This window comes from Amblyraja radiata, chromosome 2, assembly GCF_010909765.2.
Source record: "Amblyraja radiata isolate CabotCenter1 chromosome 2, sAmbRad1.1.pri, whole genome shotgun sequence".
In the NCBI taxonomy this organism is placed as follows: Eukaryota; Metazoa; Chordata; class Chondrichthyes; order Rajiformes; family Rajidae; genus Amblyraja; species Amblyraja radiata.
The window spans coordinates 148192045-148214021 of NC_045957.1; the positions used below are offsets into that span (position 1 = coordinate 148192045).

The 21977-nt window shown below is 46.0% G+C and overlaps 1 protein-coding gene across 1 annotated transcript in view; it reads left to right on the plus strand.

The window, feature by feature from the left end:
- The first annotated feature begins 1422 nt into the window (after positions 1 to 1422).
- ropn1l (rhophilin associated tail protein 1 like) overlaps positions 1423 to 21977 on the plus strand; it is an 80083-nt gene continuing 59528 nt past the window's right edge. Inside the window, exons 1-2 of the mRNA XM_033017047.1 lie at positions 1423 to 1637; positions 19455 to 19590. Of these exons, the coding sequence (XP_032872938.1) occupies positions 19460 to 19590 (131 nt within the window). The 5' untranslated portion in view covers positions 1423 to 1637; positions 19455 to 19459. The remainder of the gene's footprint in view (positions 1638 to 19454; positions 19591 to 21977) is intronic.

Below are 21977 nucleotides of genomic sequence, written 5' to 3' on the forward strand. Positions count from 1 at the left end.
TTTTTAAACAATCAAATGATACAGCTGTAGTAAGTTGACGCTGACTACCTGAATTGTTTTTTTACTGAATACTGCACTAAATACTGAATTGCATTGTAGATTGTATGTAAAACACCATGTTGAATTATATTGCTCTGAATACTGTATGGTGCTCAATGGTTTATTCTGCTGCCATGCCTTCTATTTTACGGTATTATGCGGAAATTAACGGTAGAACTATTGTGTGTCCTGCAATTAATTATTATGAACACTCGGAAGAGCTGGTCTAGATTTACCTATTGCTCTTCTGTCATGCATATTCTCTGAAGATAGACACAACATGCTGGAGTAACTCAGCACGACAGGCAGCAACTCTGGACAGAAGGAATGGGTAATATTTCGGGTCGAGAACCTTCCTCAGACCGAGTTTCGGGAAAGTGTAACTAGAGATATGTGGATGGGTAAGGTGTGAAAACGACAGATCAATGCAGTCGCTGGTTAAGAAAATGTAGAATGGTTTATTGTGAGCTGAGGAGAAGTTGACAACGAAGCATACAATGCAATTAATCAGCAAGACATTTCCTTGAACAACGTCTACTTTGATCTGCTGTTCCAGGTATCAACTTCTCTACATCGGTGAGACGAAGCGCAGGCTCGGCAATCGTTTCGCTGAACACCTCCACACAGTCCTCTTAACCTACCTGATCTCCCGGTTGCTCAGCACTTCAAGACCCCCTCCCATTCCCAATCTGATCTTTCTGTTCAAGAAGGACCTTGTGTACCTTCTGATCTTTCTGTCCTGGGCCTCCTCCATTGTCAGAGTGAGGCCCAACGCAAATTGGAGAAGGAACAGCACCTCATATTTTGCTTGGGTAGTTTACACCCCTGCGGCATGAACTACATTGACTTCTCTAACTTCAGATAGCCCTTGCTTTCTCTCTCCATCCCCTTCCCAGTTCTCCCACTAGTCTTACTGTCTCCAACTATAATCTCAGTCCTACCCAAATATTATAGAGGCGCTATAATCTTTGGTCCTGCCCCCTCCCCTGACATAAGTCTGAAGAAGGGTCTCGACCCAAAACGTCGCCCATTCCTTCTCTCCAGAGATGCTGCCTCACCTGCTGAGTTACTCCAGCATTTTGTGTCTACCTTATGCTTTGATCTGTCGTTCTCTCACCCCGCCCTTCCATACGTCTAATTTCACTCTCCTCTGGCACTCAGTCTGAAGAAGGGTGTCGAACTGAAACGGCACCCGTTCCTCCTCTCCAGAGATAGATGCAGTAATTGCATATTGATCAAAGATATTGATCTTTGATATTGATTGCGTCTTTCGCCTTGAAGCAAGAGTCGGTGTCGTTGCAAACCCCCGCCCCGCCGCGTGACTGACAACCAGCCGCGTGCTGGCCGGAGTCATGGCAACCGGAGCCGCCGCCGCCCGCCCGCCGCTGTGACGAGGGTCGCCTAGCAACCGCCGCCCGGTCTGGGCAGAGCGGCCAGGCCTGAGGCCCGAGGCGGCAGCAGCAGCAGCGGCAGCAGGAGGCTGTCAGTGTGGACAGCGAGCGGCGCCACCGAGGGGGTGACCCAGCCAGTGCATCAATAAAAAAACAACACAAGTCCCTGCAATCAGTTCCAATAAACGACAGCAACATCAGCGGATGGTAAGTGGCTGCAAGAGAGACGGGTAGCATCAACACACAATAATCTTTTAATTTCAGTTTTCCGCGAAACGGGTGTTGCTGCCGAGACAAGCATTTATTGCCCGTACCTTCATTAGAGATAGAAACATAGAAATTAGGTGCAGGAGTAGGCCATTCGGCCCTTCGAGCCTGCACCGCCATTCAATATGATCATGGCTGATCATCCAACTCAGTATCCTGTACCTGCCTTCTCTCCATACCCTCTGATCCCCTTAGCCACAAGGGCCACATCTAACTCCCTCTTAAATATAGCCAATGAACTGGCCTCGACTACCCTCTGTGGCAGGGAGTTCCAGAGATTCACCACTCTCTGTGTGAAAAATGTTCTTCTCATCTCGGTTTTAAAGGATTTCCCCCTTATCCTTAAGCTGTGACCCCTTGTCCTGGACTTCCCCAACATCGGGAACAATCTTCCTGCATCTAGCCTGTCCAACCCCTTAAGAATTTTGTAAGTTTCTATAAGATCCCCTCTCAATCTCCTAAATTCTAGAGAGTATAAACCAAGTCTATCCAGTCTTTCTTCATAATACAGTCCTGACATCCCAGGAATCAGTCTGGTGAACCTTCTCTGCACTCCCTCTATGGCAATAATGTCCTTCCTCAGATTTGGAGACCAAAACTGTACGCAATACTCCAGGTGTGGTCTCACCAAGACCCTGTACAACTGCAGTAGAACCTCCCTGCTCCTATACTCAAATCCTTTTGCTATGAAAGCTAACATACCATTCGCTTTCTTCACTGCCTGCTGCACCTGCATGCCCACTTTCAATGACTGGTGTACCATGACACCCAGGTCTCGCTGCATCTCCCCTTTTCCTAGTCGGCCACCATTTAGATAATAGTCTGCTTTCCTGTTTTTGCCACCAAAATGGATAACCTCACATTTATCCACATTATACTGCATCTGCCAAACATTTGCCCACTCACCCAGCCTATCCAAGTCACCTTGCAGTCTCCTAGCATCCTCCTCACAGCTAACACTGCCCCCCAGCTTAGTGACATCCGCAAACTTGGAGATATTGCCTTCAATTCCCTCATCCAGATCATTAATATATATTGTAAATAGCTGGGGTCCCAGCACTGAGCCTTGCGGTACCCCACTAATCACTGCCTGCCATTGTGAAAAGGACCCGTTTACTCCTACTCTTTGCTTCCTGTTTGCCAGCCAGTTCTCTATCCACATCAATACTGAACCCTCAATGCCGTGTGCTTTAAGTTTGTAAACTAATCTCTTATGTGGGACCTTGTCGAAAGCCTTCTGGAAGTCCAGATACACCACATCCACTGGTTCTCCCCTATCCACGCTACTAGTTACATCCTCGAAAAATTCTATAAGATTCGTCAGACATGATTTACCTTTTGTAAATCCATGCTGACTTTGTCCAATGATTTCACCACTTTCCAAATGTGCTGCTATCCCATCTTTAATAACTGACTCTAGCAGTTTCCCCACTACCGATGTTAGACTAACTGGTCTGTAATTCCCCGTTTTCTCTCTCCCTCCCTTCTTAAAAAGTGGGGTTACGTTTGCTACCCGCCAATCCTCAGGAACTACTCCAGAATCTAAAGAGTTTTGAAAGATTATTACTAATGCATCCACTATTTCTGGAGCTACTTCCTTAAGTACTCTGGGATGCAGCCTATCTGGCCCTGGGGATTTATCGGCATTTAATCCATTCAATTTACCCAACACCACTTCCCGGCTAACCTGGATTTCACTCAATTCCTCCAACTCCTTTGACCCGCAGTCCCCTGCTATTTCCGGCAGATTATTTATGTCTTCCTTAGTGAAGACGGAACTAAAGTAGTTATTCAATTGGTCCGCCATATCCTTGTTCCCCATGATCAACTCACCTGTTTCTGACTGCAAGGGACCTACATTTGTTTTAACTAATCTCTTTCTTTTCACATATCTATAAAAACTTTTGCAGTCAGTTTTTATGTTCCCTGCCAGTTTTCTTTCATAATCTATTTTTCCTTTCCTAATTAAGCCCTTTGTCCTCCTCTGCTGGTCTCTGAATTTCTCCCAGTCCTCCGGTATGCTGCTTTTTCTGGCTAATTTGTACGCATCATCCTTCGCTTTGATACTATCCCTGATTTCCCTTGTTATCCACGGATGCACCACCTTCCCTGATTTATTCTTTTGCCAAACTGGGATGAACAATTTTTGTAGTTCATCCATGCAGTCTTTAAATGTCTTCCATTGCATATCCACCGTCAACCCTTTTAGAATTAATTGCCAGTCAATCTTGGCCAATTCACGTCTCATACCCTCAAAGTTACCTTTCTTTAAGTTCAGAACCATTGTTTCTGAATTAACAATGTCACTCTCCATCCTAATGAAGAACTCAATCATATTATGGTCACTCTTGCCCAAGGGGGCACGTACAACAAGACTGCTAACTAACCCTTCCTCATTACTCAATACCCAGTCTAAAATAGCCTGCTCTCTCGTTGGTTCCTCTACATGTTGATTTAGATAACTATCCCGCATACATTCCAAAAAATCCTCTTCCTCAGCACCCCTGCCAATTTGATTCACCCAATCTATATGTAGATTGAAGTCACCCATTATAACGGTTTTGCCTTTGTCGCACGCATTTCTAATTTCTAACAGATAGTAGTAGAATTTGGCCATTCGGCCCATCAAGTCTATTCCACCATCCAATCATGGCTAATCTATCTCTCCCTCATAACCCCATTCCCCTGCCTTCTCCCCATATCCTTTAACACCCGTACTAATCGAGAATCTATCTAACTCTGCCTTAAAAATAGCCACTGTCTTGGCCTCCACAGCCGTCTATGACAAAGAATTTCACAGATTCTCCACCCTCTAACTAAATACATTTCTCCTCAACTCCTTCCTAATTCGGAGGCTCTAGTCCTAGACTCTCCCACTAATGGAAACTTCCTCTCCACATCCACTCTATCCAAGCCTTTCACTATTCTGTATGTTTTAATGAGGTCCCCGCTTATTCTTCTAAACCTTCAGCGAGTACAGGCCCAGTGCCGACAAACGCTCATCATAGGTCAATCAATCAATCAACCTTTATTGTCATCTTGCAAAGCAACAGTTGTACAGTGCAAAATGAGAAGATGTTTCCCAGGGATCGCACATAAAACTTAAAACATTTCACACATAATAACAATAAAAACAGTAAAAACAATCCAGTCCCTGATGAAACAGTATAAATAGTTAAAAGCAGGTAAAACAGCAACATTAAAATACAGTAAAACCAATCATTAAAATGTCCAGAGCAGCTGATTCGAGTGGCCAGTGCCAGAGTTATTAAAATGCCAGTGCAAAGCCGCAGAATCAGGTGACTGTGAGGTGAGTACAGAGTGACTGTTTAGCAGCCTCACAGCCTGTGACAGGAAGCCGTTTAGCAGTCTTGTAGTCCGGGCTTTGATGCTACGGTATCTCTTGCCTGATGGCAGGAGATCCAGGTGTGTGTGGAGGGAGTGCAGTTTGTCCTTAGCTATTCTCAGAGCTTTTTTCAGACAGCGGCTCTGGAACAGTTCTTGTACCGAGGGTGGGGAGACGCCAATGATCCTCTCTGCACCCCTCACTACCCTATGCAGAGCCTTCCTGTCTGAGCAGTTGCAGTTGGAGTACCAGGTGTTTATGCAGTACGCGAGTACAGACTCCACCGTACCCCTGTAGAAAGTCCTGAGGATGTTGGTGGGGAGTGAGGCCTGTTTGAGTTTCCTCAGGAAGTGCAGTCGCTGATGGGGCCGTTTGACAATCCCAGTGTTGTTCCTGGACCAGGTGAGACTGTCTGTAATTTGCACTCCGAGGAACTTTATGCTCTCCACTCTCTCCACCGTGGTGCCACTGATGTTGAGGGGTGTGTGTTTTGGCTGCGCCCTCCTGAAGTTGACAACCATCTCCTTTGTTTTGTTGACATTTAATGCTAGATTGTTGTTGCCGAACCAGTCCACTAGTTGTTTACCTACTCATTCCCGGATTAATTTGTGTAGACCTCCTCTGGACCCTCTCCAGAGCCAGCACATCCTCAGATATGGTGCCCAAAATTGCTCACAATATTCCAAATGTCAAGAGACAAGTTAATAGTTTTATTGTCATGTGTATCAGATAGGACAATGAAATTCTTACTTGCTGCAGCACAACAGAATATGTAAACATAATACGAAACGGAAGATCAAAGTTCAGTGTGTCTAAATGTGACCTTAACAGCACCTTATAGAGCCTCAACATTACATCCCTGTTTTTGTATACAAGCCTTCTTGAAATAAGTGCTAGCATTGAGTTTGCTTTCTTCACTACTGATTCGACTTGCAGATGAAAATTTTGGGAATGCTGCACCAACACTCTCAAGTCCCTTTGCGCCACTGATTTATGGATTCTCAGCCCATTTAGAAAATAGTCTATGCCTTTACTCCTACTACCAAAATGCACACTTTGCTACACAATATTCCAACTGTCACTTCCCTGCCCACTATCCCAACCTGTCCAAATCCTTCTGCAGAGTCTCAGCTTTTACTACACCATCTGCCCCTTCACCTATTTTGATACAAAGCCTTCAATCCCCTTGACTAAATCATGAATATACAACGTAAAGACTAGCGGCCCAAGCACCCGACCCTTGCGGAAATCTGCATGTCACTGGCAGCCAACCAAAAAAGCCCCCTTTAATGTCACTCGCTGTCTTCTGCCATCCAGCCAACCTGCTATCGATGCTAGTATCTGATAATGTGGGCCCTCAGCTTCCTTATGAACATTGACTTCTCGAACTTCTGATACATTTTGTGTCTCTTTGATTTAAACCAGCATCTGCAGTTCTTTCCTACACCTCTCATCTTCCTTAGCAGCCTAACGTGTGGCACCTTATCAAAGGCTTTTTGAAAATTAAGTAAACAACATCTACTGATTCTACAAACCCACTGACTCACATGGCTATCTGGACTACACGTCTTCCCACCCTGCCCCCTGTAAAGACTCCATCCCCTACTCCCAATTCCTCCGCCTACACCGCATCTGTTCCCAGGATGAGACTTCCACACCAGGGCATCGGAAATGTCCTCGCTCTTCAGGGAACGGGGATTCCCCTCCTCCACCATAGATGAGACTCGCACCAGGGTCTCTTCCATACCCCGCAACACTGCTCTCTCTCCCCATCCCGCACTCGCAACAAGGGCAGAGTCCCCCTAGTCCTCACCTTTCACCCCACCAGTCGGCAAATACAACAAATAATCCTCCGCCATTTCTGCCACCTCCAACGTGACCCCACCACTCGCCACATCTTCCCATCTCCCCCCATGTCTGCCTTCCGCAAAGACCGCTCCCTCCGCAACTCCCTTGTCAATTCTTCCCTTCCCTCCGGTACCACCCCCTCCCCGGGCACTTTCCGTTGCATCCGCAAGAAATGCAACACATGTCCCTTCACCTCCCCCCTCGACTCCATTCAAGGACCCAAGCAGTCGTTCCAGGTGCGACAAAGGTTCACCTGTATCTCCTCCAACCTCATCTACTGCATCCGCTGCTCTAGATGTCAGCTGATTTACATCGGTGAGACTAGCGGAGGTTGGGCGATCGTTTCGCCGAACACCTCCGCTCAGTCCGCAATAACCTACCTGAACTCCCGGTGGCTCAGCACTTCAACTCCCCCTCCCATTCCCAATCCGACCTCTCTGTCCTGGGTCTCCTCCATTGTCAGAGTGAGCAACACCGGAAATTGGAGGAACAGCACCTCATATTCCGCCTGGGTAGCTTGCGTCCGGATGGCATGAACATTGAATTCTCCCAATTTTGCTAGCCCTTGCTGTCTCCTCCCCTTCCTTAACCCTCGAGCTGTCTCCTCCCATCCCCCCGCCCGCGGGCTCCTCCTCCTCCCTTTTTCCTTCCTTCTCCCCCCCACCCCCCATCAGTCTGAAGAAGGGTTTCGGCCCGAAACGTCACCTATTTCCTTCGCTCCGTAGATGCTGCTGCACCCGCTGAGTTTCTCCAGCATTTTTGTGTACCTTCGATCTTCCAGCATCTGCAGTTCCTTCTTGAACACATCTACTGATTCTCCTTTGTCTTGCTATTTACTTCTTCAAAGGATGCCAGCAAATTTGTCAAGCACGATCTCTCCTTCGCAACGCCATGCTGACTTCGGCTTATTTTATCGTGAACTAATTACTCCATAATTAGTGTTTGGGGCTGAAAAAGGGTTTCGGCCCGAAACATTGCCTATTTCCTTCGCTCCATAGATGCTGCTGCACCCGCTGAGTTTCTCCAGCATTTTTGTGTACCTTCGATTTTTCATCATCTGCAGTTCCTTCTTAAACACTCTATAACTTCATCCTTTATAATGGACTCTAAAATCTTACCAAGTCAGATTAACCGGCCTATACTTCCCACGACTATCTCGACGACACTTCTTCCCACCCGGCTTCCTACGAAGACTGCCCCCAAGTTGAGGTGTTCCATGCCAGGACATCCGAGATGTCCTCATTCTTTAGGAAATGAGGGTTCCCCTCCCATCATAGATAAGGCCCTCACCCCGGTTCCCTGCAGCTCCGCCCTTGCTCCTCCTCCCCTGAGTCGCAACAGAGACAATCCCCCTCTAGCCCTTACCTTTCACCCTATCAGCCATCGCATACAACACATAATCCTCTGAAATTTTTGCCACCTCCAGCGGGTTCCCGACACATCACATCTTCCCATCTCCATCACTTTCCGACTTGCGCAGAGACTTTTCCCGCCACAACTCGCTGGTTAACTCATCCCAAGCCACCCCCTCCCCAGGGACCTTCCCCTGCAACCGCAGAAGATGTAACACCTGTCCCCATACCTCATCCCTCGACTCTGTCCAGGGACCCCGACAATTCTTTCAGGTTAGGCAGAGGTTCACTTGCACCTCCTTCAACCTCATCTACTGTACCCATTATTCAAGATGTGGACTCCTATACATCGGCAAGACCAAACGTAAACTGGGTGATTGTTTCGCTGAACACCTTCGCTCAATCTGCCTGAACCTACCTGATCTCCAGGTTGCTAAACACTTTAATTCTCCTTCCCATTCCCACACAGATCTTTCTGTCCTAGGTCTCCTCAATTGTCAGAGGGAGGCTAAACGCAAATTGGAGGAATAGCATCTCATATTTAGCTGGGGCAGCTTACAGTCCAGTGGTATGAATATTGATTTCTCTAACTTCAAGTAGCCCCGCATTACCTCTATCCCTCACGCACCCAAGCCGCACTAGCTTCTCGTTCTCATCCCAGAGTACTTAAGGAAGAAGCCCCAGAAATAGTGGATGCATTAGTGATAATTTTTCAAAACTCTTTAGATTCTGGAGTAGTTCCTGAGGACTGGAGGGTAGCTAATGTAACCCCACTTTTTAAAAAGGGAGGGAGAGAGAAAACGGGGAATTACAGACAAGTTAGTCTAACATCGGTAGTGGGGAAACTGCTAGAATCAATTATTAAAGATGGGATAGCAGCACATTTGGAAAGTGGTGAAATCATTGGATAAAGTCAGCATGGATTTATGAGAGGTAAATCATATCTGACGAATCTTATAGAATTTTTCGAGGATGTAACTAGTAGAGTGGATAAGGGAGAACCAGTGGATGTGTTATATCTGGACTTTCAGAAGGTTTTCGACAAGGTCCCACATAAGAGATTAGTATGCAAACTTAAAGCACACGGTATTGGGGGTTCAGTATTGATGTGGATAGAGAACTGGCTGGCAGATAGGAAGCAAAGAGTAGGAGTAAACGGGTCCTTCACAATGGCAGGCAGTGACTAGTGGGGTACCGCAAGGCTCAGTGCTGGGACCCCAGCTATTTACAATATATATTAATGATTTGGACGAGGGAATTGAATGCAACATCTCCAAGTTTGCGGATGACACGAAGCTGGGGGGCAGTGTTAGCTGTGAGGAGGATGCTAGGAGGCTGCAAGGTGACTTGGATAGGCTGGGTGAGTGGGCAAATGCATGGCAGATGCAGTATAATGTTGATAAATGTGAGGTTATCCACTTTGGTGGCTAAAACAGGAAAGTAGACTGTTATCTGAATGGTGGCCGATTAGGAAAAGGGGAGATGCAATGAGACCTGGGTGTCATGGTACACCAGTCATTGAAAGTAGGCATGCAGGTGCAGCAGGCAATGAAGAAAGCGAATGGTATGTTAGTATTCATAGCAAAAGGATTTGAGTATAGGAGCAGGGAGGTTCTACTGCAGTTGTACAGGGTCTTGGTGAGACCACACCTGGAATATTGCGTACAGTTTTGGTCTACCAATCTGAGGAACGACATTCTTGCCATAGAGGGAGTACAGAGAAGGTTCACCAGACTGATTCATGGGATGTCAGGACTTTCATATGAAGAAAGACTGGATAGACTTGGCTTGTACTCGCTAGAATTTAGAAGATTGAGGGGGGATCTTATAGAAACTTACAAAATTCTTAAGGGTTTAGACAGGCCAGATGCAGGAAGATTGTTCCCGATGTTGGGGAAGTCCAGAACAAGGGTTCACAGTTTAAGGATAAGGGGGAAATCTTTTAGGACCGAGATGAGGAAAACATTTTTCATACAGAGAGTGGTGAATTTCTGGAATTCTCTGCCACAGAAGGTTGTTGAGGCCAGTTCATTGGCTATATTTAAGAGGTTGTTAGATGTGGCCCTTGTGGCTAAAGGGATCAGGGGGTATGGAGAGAGGGCAGGTACTGGATACTGAGTTGGATGATCAGCCATGATCATATTGAATGGTGGTGCAGGCTCGAAGGGCCGAATGGCCTACTCCTGCACCTATTTTCTATGTTTCTATGTAACAAACAAGCTAACAAGGAAAGCCTATTTCCTTTGTCATCATTTTTTTGCATATCGTTCATTCATTGTTCTTTTTTGCATATCTTTCATTCATTGTTCTTTATCTCTCTACATCATAGTCTATATCTATAATTTCCCTTATCCATAACCAGTCTGACAAAGGGCCTCAATCCGAAACATTACACATTCCTTCTTTCCAGAGATGCTGCCTGTCCCACTGAGTTACTACAGCTTTTTGTGACTATCTTCAGTGTAAACCAGCATTTGCAGTTCCTTCCTACACAATTCTTGAAGCCCATTGCTTTATTTCCGAGTTGCACCTCTCAGTAGCAGTGTGCTACTGTGCACGCCGCCGTTTCCGCAAGCCATTCAGCTGTTCTTGTGGTTGCTCCCACGTGGTCAAATAGTAAATTCATGCGTGCACAATAGCACTTCTGTTTTCGACTTATGTAACATCTGACTTACGCAGGGGTCTGATAGAAACATAGAAAAGAGGTGCAGGAGTAGGCTATTCGGTCCTTCGAGCCAGCACCGCCATTCAATTCGATTATGGCTGATCGTCCAAAATCAGTACCTTTTTCCGGCTTTTTCCCCATATCCCTTGATTCCCTTAGCCTTAAGAGCTAAATCTAAAGGGCCTGTCTCACTTGCCGATTTTTTTTTTCGGCAACTGCCGGTGTCATATCAGTGTCGCCAAAAGATTTTGAACATTTCAAAATCAAGCGGCGACAAAAAAAATGTTGCGACACTTGATAAAACACGTCATTACGCCGTGTCACGCCGCAAATTTTTCGGTGACCTGATACGGCAGTCAATGATGCCGGCAGTCGCTGAAAAAATCGGCAAGCGGGTCAGGCCCTTTACTCTCTCTTGAAAACATCCAGTGAATTGGCCTCCACTGCCTTCTGTGGCAGAGAATTCCACAGATTCACAACTGTGTGAAAAGGTTTTTCTCATCTCAGTCCAAAAACGGGGTTTGCAGTCTCTCCCTGCGGGGGAATGCAACTTTTTTGTCCTATTCCCCTTCTCTGCCTCCGTCTGCGCTGAGGCCTAATGGAGCTGATGACCTCGAGGCTCCGGAGGCAGAGCCCGTCAGGACTCGCCCTGAGCTCGCTCCCGTGAGGGTGGTCCGGCTCAGGGCTGGAACAGTGCTCCCGTGAGGGCGGCCAGCCCAAGGGTGGAACGAGGCTCCCGTCGGAGCGGCCGAGCTCGGGGAGGTGCGGCGCTCGCAGCCCGAGGGAGGTTCGGCGCCCATGTCGGGGCGGCCCGGCCCGAGGGAGAAGCGACGCCCAAGTCGGGGCGGCCCGGCCAGAGGGAGAAGCGACGCCCAAGTCGGGGCGGCCCGGCCGGGGGAAGAAGCGACCCCCATGTCGGGGGCGGCCCAGCCCGAGGCTGAAGACGGCACGGTACTCACGTGAGGGTGGCTGGGACGGTGTTCTGGCGGTGGTGGCCTGAGTCCGGGGTTCGGCCGCGGGCCAGCGGCTGCGTCTGCAGGACTGGTGGGCAGCAGCTTCGACCACCCCAGGCCGCGGTGTTTGAGCCGCGGGACTGATTTATAACATCGCCCGGGGGGTATCGCCTCAGCGCAGAGGGAGAAGAGGAGGGAAGAGACTGCAGACCTAAGACTTTTGCCTCCATCACAGTGAGGAGATGCTGGGTGGACTCACTGTGGTGGATGTTAATATGTGTTTATTGTTGTTTTTATTTTATTGTATTATATGTATGACTGCTGCAATTTCGTTCAGACTTCGGTCTGAATGACAATAAAGGCATATCTATCTATCTATCTAAAATGGTCTGCCTACCCCTTATTCTTAAACTGTGACCCTTGTTTCCCAAGAGCGGGAATTTTTTTCCTGCATCTACCCTGACCAATCCTCTAAGAATTTACTGTCCCTACCTCATTAATCTCTTCAACTCCTCATTGTCTCAAGGAATTGTCCCCTCTACTTTCAAAACTGCTGCCGTTACACCAATCTTAAAGAAACCTGGTCTTGATCCATCCTCTCTCATTAACTACTGCCCAATCGCAAACCTCCCCTTTCTTTCAAAAACCCTGGAGCGTATCGTTGCGTCACAACTCCAATCCCACCTCCTCGCGTATAACCTATTCGAACCCCTCCAATCTGGCTTTCGCCCCCTCCACAGCACAGAAACTGCTCTCCTCAAAGTCCTCAACGACCTCCTCACCTCTGCTGACACTGGTTCCCTCAACATCCTCATCCTCCTCGACCTGAGTGCGGCCTTCGATACCGTGAACCATAACATCCTGCTTACCAGACTTAAAGACCTTGGCATTGAAGGTTCTGCACTCAGCTGGCTCCGTTCCTACCTTTACAACCGATCCCACTTCATCTCTCTCCATAACCACACCTCTGCTACAGCCACTGTCACTCAAGGCGTTCCCCGAGGCTCTGTTCTCGGTCCCCTCCTCTTCATCATCTACATCCTCCCCCTTGGTCATATACTCCGTCACTTCTAACTGGACTTCCATTGCTATGCTGATGACACCCAGATCTATCTCAGCACCAAGTCCCCCCACCACCCCCCTCTCTCCCATATCAACTCCTGCCTGTCAGCCATCAAATCTTGGATGCAACTCAGCTTCCTTAAATTAAACAGTAACAAAACAGAATTTCTCCTCAATGGCTCCAAATCAACACTTACCAAAATTAACAACCCCACTCTCACTATTGACGGCACCACTGTCTCCCCATCTCCTCAGGCCCGCAACCTTGGCGTGATCTTTGACTCAACCCTCTCCCTTGAGCCTCACATCCGCCATGTTGTCAAAACATCATTTTTTCACCTCCGCAACATTGCCAAAATCAGACCCTCTCTCACACCCCCCGCTGCTGAAAGACTCATCCATGCCTTCATCTCCTCCCGACTGGACTACTGTAACTCTCTTCTCTTTGTCATCAATTCCAGCAACATCAACCGACTCCAACTGGTCCAGAATGCAGCCGCCCGACTCATTACCACACCAAATCCTGGCACCACATCACCCCAGTCCTCAAAGAACTTCACTGGCTTCCCACCGGATCATCTACAAAATCCTGGTCCTCACCTACAAAGCCCTCAACCACTTGCCCCCCCCCTTATCTCACTGACCTCCTCTCCCCCTACCAACCCTCACGGTCCCTCAGATCCATTTCAGCCGGTCTCCTCTCCATTCTGAAATCCAACCTCTTGGAGACAGAGTCTTTTGGAGACAGAGTCTTCTCCAGGGCAGCTCCCAGGCTCTGGAACTCCCTCCCACAATTGATCCGAACTTCTGAGTCCCTCACCATCTTCCAGTCCCGCCTCAAGACCCATCTCTTCACCTCTGCATACCCTTAGTCCCATGTCCCCCTCCCCTTTGCATCTCCGTCTTACTGCTCTATTTTGTTTTGTTCTTGACTCACCATGTAAAGCGACTTTGAGTCCTTGAAAAGCGCTATACAAATAAAATGTATTATTATTATTATTATTATTATTATTATATGTTTCTATAAGAAATCCCTCTCATCCTTCTAAATTCCAGCGAATTCAAGCCCAGTCAACCCATTCTTTCATCAAACGTCAGTCCCGCCATCCCGGGAATTAACCTGGTGAACCTACGCTGCACTCCCTCAATAGCATTAATCTCCTTCATCAAATTGGGACATAACCTTTAAGTAAGTCTGAGAGCGTCTGTACTCAATAATTTGACTGATGAAGGCCAATGTAGCTAAAGCCTCTTTACCTTTATCTACTTACAACACCACTTTCAGGAAACTACAGTGTGTAGCTGTTCCATGCCTGATCATGTGGCTTTCCAGGTGGGTCTCAAATGTTGCTATTGTATCTGCTTCTACCTTCCCCTTTGGCAACATGTTCCAGGCACCTACCATTCTGTGTATTTTAAAAGAAAATTTGCAAATCTCAGTTTAGTTTATTGTCATGTGTACCGAGGTACAGTGAAAAGCTTTTGTTGTGTGATAACCAGTCAGTGGAAATACATTACATGATTACAATCGAGCATTCACAGTGTATAGATACATGAAAAGGGAATAATGACGAATGCAAGATAAACCCAGCAACGTCCGATCAAAGATAGTCTGAGAGTGACCAATGAGGTAGATAGTGGATTAGGACAGCTCTCTAGTTGTAATAGGATGGTTCAGTTGCCCGATAACAGCTGGGAAGAAACTGTCCTGACTCTGGAGGTGTGCGTTTTCACACTTCTATATCTTTTGCCCGATGGGAGAGGGGAGAAGAGGGAGTGGCTAGGATGTGACATCCTTGATTATGCTGCTGTCCTTGCCAAGGCAGCGTGAGCTATATAAATGGAGTCAATGGAGGGAGGTTGGTTTGTGTGATGGTCTGGTCTACATCCACAATTTGCTACGATTTCTTGCGGCCTTAGATGGTGCTGTTCCCAAACAAGGCTGTGATGCATCCTGATAAAATGCTTTCTATGGTGTATCTGTAGAAGTTGGTGGGAGCTGTTTGGTGATATTTACTCCAAGGAATTTGAAGCTTTCAACTATCTCTACTTCGGTGTCGTAAATGTAAACTGGGATATTTGTACCGCTTTGCTTCCTCAGTTGAACATTTGATTTGCTGACACTGAGAGTATGTTTATTGTCTTGACAACAGGACACAAATTTATCTATCTCCTTCCTGTACTCCTTCATCTCATTATTTGAAATCCGTCCCACAATGGTGTTGTTGTCTGCAAATTTGTAGAGTGATTTAGATTTATACATGGCTGCACTGTCGTGGATGTACAAGGAGTAAAGAAGGAAGCTGAGAAAACATCCTTGTGGAGCACCAGTGTTGAGGGTTATCGTGGAGGATGATTTGTCCCTCTCATCACCGATTGAGGTCTTTTCATCAGGAAGTCAAGGATCCTGTTGCAGATTTGAGTACCAATTCCATGTCCCGCAAGTTTGGTGATGAGCTTGGATGATATAAAGGTATTAAAGGCAGAGCTGTAGTCTATGAATAGGAATCTGAAGTAGGTGTCTCTCTTATCCTGATGTTCCAGGATGAATGTAGGGCCAGGGCGACCTGTTGTGGCATTGGGTGAACTGCAGTGGTTCAAGGCCGCTTGGTAGTTTGGATTTAACGCCTTCCATAATTAGCCTCAAAACATTTCACGATGGTGGATGTCAAGGCCACTAGACGGTAGTCGTTTATGCATGAAATCTTGCTTTCCTTCAGCACCGGGATGCTGGCGGTCTTCTTGAAACAGGTGGGTACCTCAGAATGGAATAGGAAGAGATTAAAGATGTCCGTGAGTACTCCTGCTAGTTGGCCAGGACTAAGGACATGGCCAGGGACTCCGTCTGGGCAAGTTGCTTTCTGTGGGTTTTTCTCAGGAAAGCCGATCCATCCTCCGCTACAGTCACCCTGGGAAAGAGGTACACATGAGTCTGATGGGCCAGGTGTCACCATCCTTGTTGGTCTACTGCTCAAAGCAAGCTTAGAAAACATTCAGATCATCAGGTAGGGTTGCACTGTCGCCAATGATGTTGGCTGATCTCGCTTTGCAGCCAGTTATCTTATTCAGACCTTGCCCATTCTCCAGTTAAATTACAATTGAATAAAAGGGACTATGGAGCCATGATTGAGGAGCTGGATAAAGTTGCTTGGAAAGATACCCTAGCAGGCATGACAGTGGAACAACAATAGCAGGTATTTCTAGGAATAATACAGAAGGTGCAGGATCAGTTCATTCCTAGGAGGAAGAAATATTCCAAGGGGAGTAAGGGGCAACCGTGGCTGACAAGGGACGACAGGGACAGTATAAAAATAAAAGAAGTACAACGTAGCAAAGACGAGCGGGAAGCAAGAGGATTGGGTAATGCTTAAAGAGCAACAGAAGATAAATAAATACGGGGAGAAAAGATGAGGTACGAAGGTAAGCTAGCCAAGAATATAAAGGAGGATAGTAAAAGCTTCTTGAGGTATGTGAAGAGAAAAAAAATAGTTAAGACCAAAGTTGGACCCTTGAAGACTGAAAAAGGTGAATTTATTATGGGGAACAAGGAAATCGCAGATGAGTTGAACAGTGGCTCTAGAAATCGTGGACGCATTGGTGATCATTTTCCAATGTTCTATAGATTCAGGATTGTGGATTGGAGCTAATGTTATCCCACTTTTTAAGAAAGGCGGGAGAGAGAAAACTGGGAATTATAGACCAGTTAGCCTGACGTCGGTGGTGGGGAAGATGCTGGAGTCAATTAGCAGTTTAGCAGTATCGGTCCGAGTCAGCATGGATCGGTCCGAGTCAGCATGGATTTACGAAGGGGAAATCATGCTTGACTAATCTTCTGGAATTTTTTGAGGATGTAACTAGGAAAATGGAAAAAGGGAGAGCCAATGGATGTAGTGTACCTGGACTTTCAGAAAGCATTTGATAAAGTCCCACATAGTGAGCAAAATTAGGGCACATGGTATTGGGGATAGAGTGGTGACATGGATAGAAAATTGGTTAGCAGACAGGAAACAAAGAGTAGGGATTAATGGGTCCCTTTCAGAATGGCAGGCAGTGACTAGTGGGGTACCGGAAGGCTCAGTGCTCAGACCGCCGCTATTTACAATATACATCAATGATTTAGATGATGGGATTTAAAGTAACATTAGCAAATTTGCAGATGATACAAAGCTGGGTGGCAGTGTGAACTGTGAGGAGGATGCTATGAGAATGCAGGGTGATTTGGACAGGTTGGGTGAGTGGGCAGATGCATGGCAGATGCAGTATAATGTGGATAAATGTGAGGTTATCCACTTTTGTAGCAAAAACAGGGGCAGATTACTATCTAAATGGTGTCAAGTTGGGAATAGGGGAAGTACAATGGGATCTGGGGGTCCTTGTTCATCAGTTAATGAAAGTAAGCTTGCAGGTACAGCAGGCAGTGAAGAAAGCGAATGGTATTTTGTCCTTTATAACAAGAGGAGTTGAGTATAGGAGCAAAGAGGTTCTTCTGCAGTTGTATAGAGCTCTAGTGAGACCACACCTGGAGTATTCTGTCCCCTAATTTGAGGAAAGACATTCTTGCTAGTGAGGGTGTGCAGCGTAGGTTTACAAGGTTAATTCCCGGGATGGCGGGACTGTCACATGCTGAGAGAATGGAGCGGCTGGGCTTGTACACTCTGGAGTTTAGAAGGATGAGAGGGTATCTTATTGAAACATATAACATTGTTAAGAGTTTGGACACGCTAGAGACCGGAAACATGTTCTCGATGTTGGGGGAGTCCAGAACTAGGGGCCACAGTTTAAGATTAAGGTGTAAGCCATTTAGAACGGAGACGAGGAAACCCTTTTTCACACAGAGAGTTGAGTCTGTGGAATTCTCTGCCTGAGAGGGTGGTGGAGGCCGGTTCTCTGGATACTTTCAAGAGAGCTAGATAGGGCTCTTAAAGATAGAGGAATCAGTGGATATTAGGAGAAGGCAGGAACGGGGTATTGATTGGGGATGATTAGCCATGTTCACATTGAATGGCGGTGCTGGCTCGAAGGGCCGAAGGGCCTACTCCTGCACCTATTGTCTATTGTCCATATGTCCGAGTGATTATACTGGGACTCAAATTTAATTGTTTGACTTGTATCCTCCTTAAGTTTGAATCTCCTTTGAACTTGGACCTCACATTTTACTTCTATCCCTGCAAGTATCTGACATTTCCATCTTGTTGGAAAATATTGAATACCTACCATATCTATGCCTCTCATTATTTTATATGCTTCTACCAGATAACCTCTCAGCCTCCAACGTGCCAGAGAAATTAATTTAAGTTTTCCAACCTGGTAGCAGTTTTATTATTGTCACATGTATTAAGGCACAGTGAAAAGCTTTGTTTTGCATGCTATCCAAACAGATCAGATATTAGTTTCGTTTAGTCTAGAGATACAGCGCGGAACAGGCCCTTCGACACACACAGGGTCCACGCCTACTAACGATCTCTGCACATTAACACAATCCTACACCCACTAGGGACAATTTTTACATTTACCATGCCAATTAACCTACAAACTTGTACGTCTTTGGAGTGTGGTAGGAAACCCACACAGATCATGGGGAGAATGTAGAAACTCCATGTTGAATGTACAGACAGCACCCGTAGTCAGGATCGAACCCCGGTATGGCAAGATAATATCTGATCTTGCCATAGAGGGAGTACAGAGAAGGTTCACCAGACTGATTCCTGGGATGTCAGGACTTTCACATGAAGAAAGACTGGATAGACTCAGCTTGTACTCGCTAGAATTTAGAAGTTTGAGGGGGGATCTTATAGAAACTTACAAAATTCTTAAGGGGTTGGACAGGCTAGATGCAGGAAGATTGTTCCCAATGTTGAGGAGGTCCAGAACAGGGGGTCACAGTTTAAGGATAAGGGGGAAGTCTTTTAGGACCGAGATGAGAAAAACATTTTTCACACAGAGAGTGGTAAATCTCTGTAATTCTCTGCCACAGGCGTGAAGGGCCGAATGGCCTACTCCTGCACCTATTTTCTATGTTTGTATGTCTCCGGCACTGCATTTGCTGTAAGGCAGCAACTCTACTGCTGCGCCACCATGACCACAATAAGTTCTAACCAGACTACAATTGTAGTGCATCAGTTCCTTTGACAATGTCCAATGTCCTCAAGAGGGTAGAGGTGAATCGAATAGTACCCTACCTTATGAAATCCAGGCATAATTTTGAACCTGTTACACAGATTTAAAATAAATCTCCCAGATAAGCTTGAAGGGAAGATAGGAAATGGGACTCTGGTAGGTTTGCAGAGAGTGCGGAAACTGTTGGGAACTGGAGCCTCAGGTAGTCAAAGGGCGTATAGCAAACTTAGTGAGCTAGATACAGTACGTTGGAATTTTTGAATGGTTGAATAACAATTGTATCTGTAGTTAGCTTTGAGATTTAGTATGTCTTTAACTCACTGACATGATCTGTCTGGACTTCATATTGAATTCTGATTTGTGCCTGCTTAAAAAGTTTATTATCTAACTCAACTTTTAATTAATTCTTTTCAGCAATCATGCCTCTCCCTGATGTTATGTTCTCCGCTCAGCAGATTGAAATCCCCCCTGAGTTTCCTGACATTTTAAAACAGTTTACGAAGGCTGCTATCCGTACCCAGCCACACGATGTTCTTCAATGGTCTGCTGCGTGAGTAAAACCTTTACATCATCTAACTGTTTCACGTTTTTGGAATATTTTTGATAGACAAACAAAGGTGAGGGGCAAATATGAGAGCTTTAGGACTATAGACATTAAACCTTATCTCTTGGCAATTTGGCGCTGAGAATCTGGATGCATGCATTAATAAATGCACAAGTGGGTGTTGAAACAAAGCAATAATACAAGATTGCATTTGTTTCATTCTTACCGATATAATCATAGGCACAACATCTCCAGCAATAGCATCCACTCCTGTTCTTGCACTGTTACACTTGAAGACTTGATCTCTTTGGCAGATGCTAGGTGATGGCATCCAGAGAGTGGTGAAGGACACTGTGTGTCTCGGTCCATTAATCTCTACCACATCTTGGGATCCCAACAATGACTCAATGTCGACGGATAGCTTGTTCAATGCATTTGGGGTGAGTCACACTTTTCGCCATTTGCACTGGGAAGTATAAAGCCATTGTCTTCAATCCTGTCTAAAACTTCAAACTCTGATGATTTCATAAATTGCAGTAAATCAATAGACTCAGCCACACAATGTTCTTCACTATATTATGAATGCCATCACCCAGGAGCTATATGTGGAGGGTCAAATCTTTAGCGAACCCTCAAAGGTAACAGTGCAGGTTTTTCACTGTATCTGTGCCTATAATAAACCAATACCAAATTAAATCCCCATCCATTCTATTGGGATGATTGTAATTTCAACAGATTACTTTTTTGACCCCTGGACTGCTCTGCCTACATACTCTCTACATTATGAAAACCACCCGCTCTTACCTATGATATTTATTTTGCCTTTGCCTCTACCTCTGCCTGAAAAGGTTGAGAGCTTCACGTTCCTTGACGTAAATATTAAAATGATCTGTCGTGGACCAAACGCATTGCAGTGGTCACCATGATTGAGGTAGCTTGAGGCTTCGGATAAAGAGTGACGAGTAACATTCCTGCCATGTATGCTAATCAACAGCAATTTAGAGTGTCAAATGTGGCGGGGACTGGCAGGAGTCCAGCCAAAAACTAGTCGGACACGAGTTGTGTGCACTAGACGTGTTTATTCTTCTGCAATACAGCTCCCTACTCCTCACCTGACACGGGCGTTGCCTGGCCTTGAATAACAACTCAGATACCAACCCCGTGACACGCCTCCCCCAGCAAGACGCCACCCTCTGGAGCCGATGGTTCGTCGTGACCTTGGGTTGCTATCAGGTGCCGCCACACGAAACTGCTTCCCCTGGAGTTCCATCTTCATCAAATTCCTTATTATCATCATTCTGATTATCACCTTTCACCAAAAGCTTAACTTGATTAGCCACAGAGATGCAGTTTATGAAAAGCGCTGGTCAAAGTTAGGTATTCTGTGGCAAATGCCTGACTACCTGGCTTCCCATATGTTTTTCCATCAAATCACAAGTCAGGGGGGTGGAAGAGTGCAACCTGTTTCGACAAATGCAATCAACCCGGCATGCCCAATCAAATAAGATCAAATAGAAGAAGTTGTCCTACACCTTTAGGCTGTGCATGCCGTACGCAAGAAGAAGAAGAAGAAGACAAGTCAGGAATGTGATTACATTTCCAATATGAGATTTCCTTAAGTGTAGTTCCCAAAACATTAAAGCAAGCTTAAAACATCGAGAAAAAAGCACCCCTGTTGACTGCCACCCTCTTAACCACCTTGCACATCCAGATGATGCACTGACTTCTTTTTTTTTCTTTTTTTTAAATTTTTATTTATGGGCGCCTTTCAAGAGTCTCAAGGACACCTTACAAAAATTTAGCAAGTAGAGGAAAAACATGTAAGCGAAATGAAATAAATAGTAGAGACATGACTAGTACACAAATTAAAGACAGAATTCAATTCAAAACACAATATGAGGCAATTCAAGCACAGATGAAAAGGGAGGGGGACGTGGGGCTAAGGATAGGCAGAGGTGAAGAGATGGGTCTTGAGGCGGGTTGGGGGAGGGAGTTCCAGAGCCTGGGAGCTGCCCTGGAGAAGGCTCTGTCCCCAAAACTGCGGAGGTTGGACTTTGCAGTTACCTCCCTCTTAAGCCTACATTGAGAATAATGCAACTTCTACCCAATTTTAATGAAGGAATGGCAATGGGAAAACTGAAGAAAGGATAGTCAAACAGTCATAGTCATATAGCGTGGAAACAGGCCCTTTGGCCCAACTTGCCCACACCGGCAAACATGTCCTAGCTACACTAATCCCACCATCCTGCATTTCGCCTATATCCCTCCAATCCTGTCCGATCCATGTACCTGTCTAACTGTTTCTTAAATGTGTCCTTCAATGTGTTTCTGTTCTGGCATCTGATAATAAATAAAGATCATAGAAACTACAGAAACTAAACATCTTAACTAAA